At 52.0% G+C, this 9022-nt stretch overlaps 1 protein-coding gene across 1 annotated transcript; it reads left to right on the forward strand.

Moving 5' to 3' along the window:
• The first annotated feature begins 2131 nt into the window (after positions 1 to 2131).
• SLC35B2 (solute carrier family 35 member B2) lies at positions 2132 to 7060 on the forward strand. Its single transcript, XM_018085319.2, has 3 exons — positions 2132 to 2544; positions 2885 to 3045; positions 4880 to 7060. The coding sequence occupies exons 1-3, from the start codon at positions 2388 to 2390 to the stop codon at positions 5816 to 5818; spliced, it is 1257 nt and encodes a 418-aa protein (XP_017940808.1). The 5' UTR covers positions 2132 to 2387; the 3' UTR covers positions 5819 to 7060.
• The last annotated feature ends 1962 nt before the right edge of the window (positions 7061 to 9022 follow it).

Consider the following 9022-nt stretch of genomic DNA (forward strand, 5'->3'; position numbering starts at 1 on the left):
GGCTGCGGGCAGGGGCAGGGACAGAGAGCAGACACGAGACCTCGAGCTCTTAGCAGGGGCCGTGGACTTGTCAGCTCCGGGCTTGGATTTGACCTCAGCCCTTCCAGGCGCTGGAGACGCGCTCAAGAGTAGCAGGGCTGTAGGCAGGGATCCTTTTCATTCCCTGGGACCCAAATTTTGCATCCCAGGCAGGGGGCTGGGTGCCAGCCCGGCTCCGAAGCGGTGCCTTTCAGAGCTGTCCTGCCTGTGCCCAGGCGAGCAGCGGCCGGGTCTGTTGTCTCGCCTCCCAGGCTGTTCCCCAGGCCCCAGACTAAGGCTCCTTTCATGCCTCGCACGCCGCCTGCTCGCCCCCCCGCCTTCTACCTGTAACACTGGCGTCCCTGTTCCTTCCCAGCCTCGTCGGGGAGGGCAGGGCCTGCTGCACTGAGTCAGCTCTCGGAGCCTGGGAATTGCTAGCGCAGGCATAGAGAGAGCCATTGTCCCTCCATAGCCTCCTCTTCACAGTCGCTGTGGGAGAGCGGAGCTGGTTCCCCTCCCATGGCAGCGCTGCGGGGGCCGGTGGGATAACAGCAGGAGCAGTCGTGCTGATGGAGCTTACGGTCTCTGTCAAGTTGGAGACGTGGCCCTTGAGTGTAGCAACCGACCCTGTCATTTATATCTGACTTCTGCAAAAGCGAATGGCATTTCTGCACCCTGCCATCAGCCAGGGCTACTTAATACAGGCAAGCCCAGGAGCACGTGGGCAGCTTCAACTCCAGGTGCCAGTACCAAGCGGTGTTCTTGCATCCCACAGCACCTGTACAGCCTGCAATGGTGCCCCTGCAGCAGGAGAGTTGGGGTGGAGGCGTCAAACTGTCTTTTCTTGGGGGGAGAACAGGAAGGAAATAGAAAGCAGGCACAGAAATCCACCTCCATGCACTTCTTCCTGGGCTGGGAATTTCTGTGTCCTTTAAGTCACAGGAGGGAGATTTCTAGGTGAAACACAGCCTTGGCTTAGATCAGGTTGTTGGACTCCAAGGGCCTGGCTGCAGCAGCTGAAGATAAGAAAAGCCCCGGAGGCCTTTCCCAAGGGGACAAGAAGTTGGATGGAGGGCTTGCACATGAAATGGCAGGGGACTTACTCGCCTTTAAAGCTCTTAAGTTTGTAAATCTCTGAGTTTTGTGGGAGGGCTACCAAAGGTCACGGCTATACAATATTTAAACCAGGTACACCCCTAAACAGGGCCTAAATTCCTCTGACTCACTTGTTTCTGGGGGAGGAGGAATTAACATCTCTAGCCCTTTCAGTCACAGGAGCTTAGAGTTTTTCTGGTGTGCATTTATGTAGCCAGCCCACAGCACACTTACCTGGCCCCCAAGGCAATTAAGATGCTTTCTCCACTGAGGAAACTGGGCATGGATGGAGCATGGACCAGGGAGACCTTCTACCCTGATGCAGGAAGTTGCAGCTTGGTGTGTGACAGGAGGATGCAGGTGGCCTTGGGTATAGGAAGTTCTTGCCTGGTTGCTCATTCTGTTGAGTACCTGGTGCCCCTGAATATTGGAGGTTTGCCTCTGTGGAGGGAAGAACTCCTTCAAGGACTATTCAAGCTGTTTTAAAGCTAGCTTGGTCACTTCCTGTAGCGTTATCGGAAGAATATCAGCTATACCTTGTTAGATAGTCCTGGTAAAATTCTAACCAGCTAGCTGCCAGGAAAGTTCCTTTCCAGCCTTCCTTTCTGGCTGTGTTTTGTTAAGTGGGTGAAGTTTCATAATTTCCTCTGAGCTGTGGGGAATGCCTTGGTATGCTGCCTTCCAGGGCTGCATGGAGAAGTGGGGGAGGTTGGCAGCCCAAACCTCTGCTTCTCCTCCACTCACCTGGTGCAGCTGGAGGGGAAAGCTCTGAACTATTTGCTCCCAGGCAAAGGTTGCTCATGGCCACAGGCTTGAAACATGAGCTGCTAGGTAGGAATTGATTTTTCCATTCAGTGACCTTTTCTTTTACCACCCAAGAGCTGTGCTAAAGTTTAACCTATAAAGGTGAGGTGTGAGGTATGAGGTGCTCCTTGCATTTGAAGTAAGAGTGTTGTCAAAAGGAGATGGTTACAGCAGTGTTCTCTCTAAGCCTGAGAATCCAACGTTCTAAGTCCATGTGTTCCGGAGCAAACTCCTTTAACAGAAGTGAATATAGATGCCTGGCCTGTGCTTTTTAACTCCTGAGGGCTTTTGTTACTCCACATGCTGCCAGCATCACTGTTGTCGCTGAGGTAGGGTCTGGGTGCTGCCTGCTGGTGGGGAGGTATTAGAAGCATGCAGAGTGGAGCTGCCCATGTACCAGTAGCCCGCCACCTGCCTCTTCCTCTCTCCACAGATTTTGCCTTCCCCTCGTGCTGGCTTCCCTCCCTGCAATGGCTACTGGTGAAGAGATCGCCCCTGCCCTGCAGGACTCGTGGGGGGACTTCTGGCTCTTCCGCTTCTTTGTTAATGCTGCTGGCTACGCGAGTATTGTGGTGCCGGGATTCCTTCTCATCCAGTACTTCAAGAGAAGGAACTATTTGGAGACAGGTAAGGACAGGAGCTTCCCTTCCACATCCTGCCTCCCTCTGAGCTTTCTGCACCTCCTTGGTCTGCCCCGCTCAGTTTGTTTCCATAACCTGCTTTGTCAGACCAGGCTTGAGCCGCTCACAGAGCTGCATCCCAGTGCTGTCTAGGTGCTACTCTGAAACAAATTTCTCTGAGGCCCGTGTGCCAGCAGATCTGGAGGCTAGTAAGGAGGGAGGCTTCACCTCTTAAGCTGGTGCAGCTGGTGATGCCCAGGCTGTGGTTAATTACAGAATTGTGGAATATGCTGAGTTGGAAGGGACCCAAGCATCATTGTGTCTCTGTGTTCTCTTACCCTGTTCAGGCCGAGGCATTTGCTTCCCTGTCATCAAATCATGTGTGTTTGGCTCTGAGGTGAAGTCTGTACACCAGGAGGATGGGTCTCTGCCACCCCGGGCAGAGCCCACAGAGTCCTCCACAGCCCGACAGGTCTTCAAGCTGCTCTTCTGTGCTGCTGGTCTACAGGTAAGGGCCCTGTGCATGTGTGTGTGGCTGTCCCACTCTGGAAGGAGGAGGTGGCTGGTGAGTTTGTGACTGTCAGTTCCTTGAAGACCAAGGGCAGGGTTGGAGACTGGAACACAGCCTCTCAATCAGGATAGTCCACATCTAAGGGCTGTGGAGGTCCATTTAGCTTGTGTCATCTGGGCTGGGGCATCCTGTCTATCTGATTGCAGTACTCTACAGCCATGGATAGGGAAAACTGCGAAAATTCTGTGATTCAGCAGATTGTTAGGCCTGCTTTTGTTCCTGATGTCAAATCAGCAGATAGTTTGAACTCTCTTATCTCCCAGGCTCTCCTCTGGGTCACTCTCTGGGGCTGATGCATCCTGCCTTGATGGATTGAATTTGAATACTGGAGAGAATATACTGATTTCAGCTACAGATAAACAGGAATTTTAAATCTTAGTTTCCCTAAGTCTCAGTTACAGCCTGAGCATCATTAGGAAGGGCAGCTTTTTGGGTCTGTGAGAACTGAAAATAGTAATGTGGGCATTAAGATAGAAAAATCCAGGTGTCCCACAGCCAGCAGAAGGTACTCTCTGGCCTACTCTCCTGCCCCATTCAGACTTGCTGCAGGTCACCATTAAGGCATCTCTGTGCCTTAATTTCTCAGGAAATGCACCAGAAGTAGTGGAGGTGACGGCCAGAACAGTGGTCATCCCTAGCTGACAATTACATCTGCTGGGTTTGAAATTAGAATTGATTTGGATGGAAAAACCAGGCCTAGGGAGCTGGAAGTGAAAACCAATGCAGAGGCCACTGGGAAAACTGCCAGGACCTGCCGCAGGGAGCTGGCACCAAAACCACAGCTGTGTATTGGTAACGCTCCCTGATTCTGTCAGTCTGGTTCCACAGGCTTTAAAGCAGCTTAAAGCATAACTGCTCACTCTCCACCAGGATGTTTGCATTGTGGGCTTCTCCCCCCTGTACACTGTGCTGGTTTAAAGGTAAACCAGCAGGGGAAATGAACTCAACTCAAAAGAGAGATTATAAATCAGAATAACAATTTAATAAAATAATACAGTAAGTACAATTATACAGACAAACAATTGGTTTTAACCCACAAAACCCAAACGTATAACCCAGCACCCTGGGGCATGAACAGAGTGGTGTTCCTTGGGCCCCCTGAGTCCAAAGTAAAAGGAGAGGGGAAAACCTGTTGGTGAGAGTGCTGTTGCAGTCTGTTTGAAAAGTGGTGTTTGCAGTCTGGTTGAGAGCGGTGATTTGCAGTCTTCCTCTGGATCCCACGAGTGGTTAAAAAAGTCCCAAGACTCCAAGATTATATATCTTCCAGTTCAGGCAGGAATGCTCAGTACCTCCCTCAGGGCGGTGGGGGGGTTCCTCAATGGGCATGAGGACAAGAGCACTCCTTTATCCCGCAGGCCTCTTAACACCCAGTTTATAGCCTGAGGAGTCAGGCTCTATGGGCAGATAGTGTAACTGGTTCATGGATAACAGTTTCTGGGAAATGGCATGGAAGGCTATAGAATACAGTTTTGGATTACACCCATACAATGATGAACTAGTCCCAGCTGTTCTAAGTAGGACAACACTGAGCAGGTTTTTTTTGGAACAGGATATTCCTGGTTGTAACCACATGGACAGTGGGTTCCCTCAGACAGGTGGAATGGAGGGTGGCCCCATTTCCCAGTGTCTCAGGGAAGTATTGCTGTGCAGACGATGAGGCAATGAGGCAACACTGGGGAAAGCAAGGATCTCCTGGGGTCTGTTCTTCATGTGGTTGCTGGCAGCTGCTGTTGTGGATCCTGACTCTCCTTCTGCTCCCCCCATTTTGCAGGCCTCCTACCTCACATGGGGTGTCCTCCAGGAACGTGTGATGACGAGAACATATGGTGCCACTGAAACGGACCCTGGTGAGAAGTTCACGGACTCTCAGTTCCTAGTGTTCATGAACCGCATCCTGGCCTTCACAGTGGCCGGTCTGTACTGCGCCCTGACCAAGCAGCCACGCCATGGGGCTCCCATGTACAAATACTCCTTTGCTTCCCTCTCCAACATCCTCAGCAGCTGGTGCCAGTATGAGGCACTGAAATACATCAGCTTCCCCACCCAAGTGCTGGCCAAGGCCTCCAAAGTGATCCCAGTGATGATGATGGGCAAACTGGTGTCGCGCAAGAGTTATGAGTACTGGGAGTACCTGACTGCTGCCCTCATCTCCGTGGGGGTCAGCATGTTCCTGCTCTCCAGTGCTCCCAACAGGCACGTGTCCACTGTCACTACTTTCTCTGGCGTAGTCCTCCTGGCTGGCTACATAATCTTCGACAGCTTCACCTCCAACTGGCAGGATGCTCTCTTCACCTACAAGATGTCTCCCGTGCAGATGATGTTTGGCGTCAACGTGTTCTCCTGCCTTTTCACAGTGGGCTCACTCCTGGAGCAGGGTGCCTTGCTGGAGTCGGTACGTTTCATGGCCCGCCACTCAGAGTTCACAGCCCATGCTGTGTTGCTCTCCGTGTGCTCTGCCTGCGGCCAGCTCTTCATCTTCTACACCATCAACCAGTTTGGGGCAGCTGTCTTCACCATCATCATGACACTCCGACAGGCCTTTGCCATCCTCCTCTCCTGCCTCATCTATGGGCACACTGTCACCGTGGTGGGTGGGCTGGGCATAGCTGTTGTCTTCATGGCCCTCTTTCTCCGTGTCTACGCCCGCAGCCGCATGAAGAAGCGCAGTAAGAAGCTCCCCCCAGGCGAGACCCCTGTACAAAAGGTCTAAGGAAGCTGAGGCCATGGCATTTAAGCCATAGCCACTGTCCTGCCTCTGGTCGAGGGTACTTGCTTGATTTCTCAGAATCTGCTGAGGAGCACAGTGGGGTATGGATAGGCAGGACTGGTGACTCAGTTTTCCTCCTGCTTTTCTTGGAGAAGGGGCTGGAACAAGCCCAGGAAATGCTCTGGGCTGCTGCAGCTCTAAACCTTTCCATTTGCCTTAATAGGGTCAAAGACTTACAGCCAAGGCACAGGCCTAGGGGCATACCAGCATGGAGCTGCTGGTACACCTGCCCCACCTCTGCCTTGTGGCTTCTCCCCAAAGTCACTGATGAACAAGGGAACTCTTTTCCCTGGTACTGTCTTGCCTCTGGCTAATGCTCCTCAATTTCTGTAAGTACTACAAAGCTCGGCAGGAGGAAAGGGCAAACAAAACACTAGGTTTCTTTTTGAAACACCTCCGGGTGAGGCAAGTCCCTAGTTGAGCCCATCCCAAGGGTGGGAAGCTCTCAGCCTCCATCCCAGAAGGGACTCCAGGTAGTACAGGCACAGCTAAGGGAGTGATTCCCAGCCTGTCCTACCCCAGGCCTGGGATCTGCTCTGGGAGGGCACTCTGCAGTGAAAGCCAGTACCTCCCAGTTTAATTTTATCAGCTCTTTGCCCTTGCTCCAAGACACTTTTTCTTTGCTCCCTTCAGCCCTGACTTTTATGCAGAGCCTGAAGCTGGCCAGTATGGTTTCCAAGGTTTGCCGAGTTCTTCTAGGTTGCTTTTTGGTTAGATCCGCTGCTGTTTCAGGCCAAAGGCTGCGCTGCCTGGAAGCCCCAGCACTGCCTCGGGGTGCCTCAGTGCCACAGTTTCTGGGCTTTGCAGTTGCCATTCAGAGAAGCACAAACAGCCCCTCTTTTTCCTGCCAACTGGAGGCATTGGCCCTAGTTTTCCCAGGACCTGGCCAGAGCCCTGCTGTGCCTGGAGGGCTGGGATATGGGGCAGAGCCTGCTTGCGGTGCCTTGTTCCTGCTCCACAGGCAGCAGGGGATGGAATGAGTGGGCACCTGCTCCCCATGGAGCTGGGGATGGAGCAGTGAAAGCTGTTCTTCCCCAGGAGCCTGGGTTTTACCAGTCAATCCTTTTCTCCTCAACACAACCTGGCTGACAAACCAGCAGGTTTTGGTACTTTTGCAAGGCAACTTTTTTCTCTTTTTATTTTATTAAATTAAAAATATGCTGCATATAGTGCCATGGGCACAAATGTGGGGTTTTTTTATTTGGTGTTTTTTTCCCATATACCTGGAAGGAGGGGAGAGACTTCCAACCTTTCTTGTGTCCTGTGTCTCTCAGGGACAGCAAAGCTGTGTTTCCAAACACAGGTGCCTCTCTCTGCCTTTGCCAAGGCAAGTATCAACCAGGGTTGGACCCAAAGCTGCAAGGCCTGACAGGAGATCCTTGCACACATGACTGGGAAGCACAGCCAGGTTTGGAATGCTGCTTATGCTGGTGGGCAGGTGGAGGAGCTGTTAGCCTAAGTCTGGTTTGGCTCCTGGGTTCCCTGCATGGTGCAGCTTGGGCAGTCCCAGTGGGTGTGGCTACAGAAGTGGTGCAGAGCCTGCTGAGTACCTGCCAGCTGGGGCCACCAGCGCTGTAGCACTTTGTGCTGTGCAGTGGCACCAATACAAGGCCCCACAGCAGAGCCAGGAGAGACTTGAGGTGTGGATGGTCTATCCTACTGGTACCTATGGGAAGTCTGGTGAAAAACCCCAGCTGTAGGCTTACAGGGTTCAGAAACAGGCCTAACAGGGCTAGGGAAAGGGTGAGGAGACTCAGGTGAGGGTTACAAGAGAAACAGAGGAGACTAGGGACAGCGGTGAGTTAGCTGAGCCTGCAGGGCTGACTTCAGAGCACTTGGCTTTCCAGCAGTTTTACCTGTGCTCCTTTCCTAGCTTTGAGCTTTTGGAAGTGCCTGAGCAACCTCACAGCTTTTCATCCTGCCCTACAAATTCCCCCAAATGTGTGCTGCCACCATCTGCTGACAGACTGGAAATTGAAAGTGGTGTGTTTTTTTTTCTTGGTAAAAACAAACAAATAAACAAACCCAAATAACAACAAAACAAACAAAAAAACCCAGCCAAAAAACCCATATTGTCTGCCAGGTTAGGAATGGGATGCAATAGGATAACTTTTCTAATTTAAATTTAAAGAAAACATTAGTGGGGAAAAAAAAACCCCAAAACATTCACTTTAATAGAAATCACTTGAATGATTCATTATTTGTCAGAACCTTCCTTTCCAGAGAGAAATCTTACTTTTAAACAATTTGCTAGCTCAGCTCCAGCACTGTCCTAGAAGGCTGCACCCACACAGCTGCCACACTGGCAGCACAGTGTTATACAGTGTCTTGGTGTGCAGCAAGGGATTCTAGTAGGCTCTGCCTCCCTGGTGAAGATGGATACTGGCTAAAATCCACTCCATTTTGTGCCTGTGGCAGCTGGCATGCAGGCAGCAAGAGAACTTGATGTTGGTGTCATTTTTCCCTGACAAACCCCAAGGGCCATTGTGGCCAAGGGTGACAAACCCTGCTCACACAACGTGAGCTCAGTGCAAGGGACAGCTCAATCAGAGGTGATGCCCCAGGCTCCTTTGTCATCTGGAACACGACAGAAGCCAAGGGATGGCCTGATACTGTCAAACACCCAAGGGCTGCAGAAGACCAAAAAGGGCAGGCTGGAGGTGGGAAGAAAGGCATCTAGAATCTTTTGGCCTAAGAGTTAATGGGAGGCAGCTTGAGTACAATTCTGAGTTGTCACTCCACCCCCTGCTCCACGTTGCAGTGGAACAGGCAGATGGTTCCTGCCACAGCTCCTGCCCCAGGGGTGCTCAGATCAGAGCAGCCAAGAGCAGCCCAGGCTCAGGCCTTGGCACAGCTCATCCAGCTGACCTGTGCAGACTGGAAAGGTTTGCTCCCAGGCTGTGGGGACATGCAGCACTCTAGGCGGAGAACTACTGCCCATTGGAGATGATCCCACCTGCACAGCAGGTCATGTGTTCCTCCCACCCACTTTATTTTCCCTGGGCATGGAAGGGGTAGCAATCACCTAAAGCAGGGTTCTGAAAAGCAGTCAGGGCACAGGAGAGACCAGCAGCCTGATACCCTCAGGCACAAGCTGAGACCTTTTCCTCCACAGAGTAGGCATGAAACACAAAGGACCCCACCATG

The sequence above is a fragment of the Manacus vitellinus genome, unplaced genomic scaffold, assembly GCF_001715985.3.
Source record: "Manacus vitellinus isolate BGI_N305 unplaced genomic scaffold, ASM171598v3 scaffold_8_pilon, whole genome shotgun sequence".
NCBI lineage: Eukaryota > Metazoa > Chordata > Aves > Passeriformes > Pipridae > Manacus > Manacus vitellinus.

Coding starts and splice junctions, on each gene's coding strand:
- SLC35B2 (XM_018085319.2), top strand. CDS start 2,388: ATGGCTACTGGTGAAGAGATCGCCCCTGCCCTGCAGGACTCGTGGGGG. Junction 2,545..2,884: donor AAGGAACTATTTGGAGACAG/GTAAGGACAGGA, acceptor TACCCTGTTCAG/GCCGAGGCATTTGCTTCCCT. Junction 3,046..4,879: donor TCTGTGCTGCTGGTCTACAG/GTAAGGGCCCTG, acceptor CCCATTTTGCAG/GCCTCCTACCTCACATGGGG.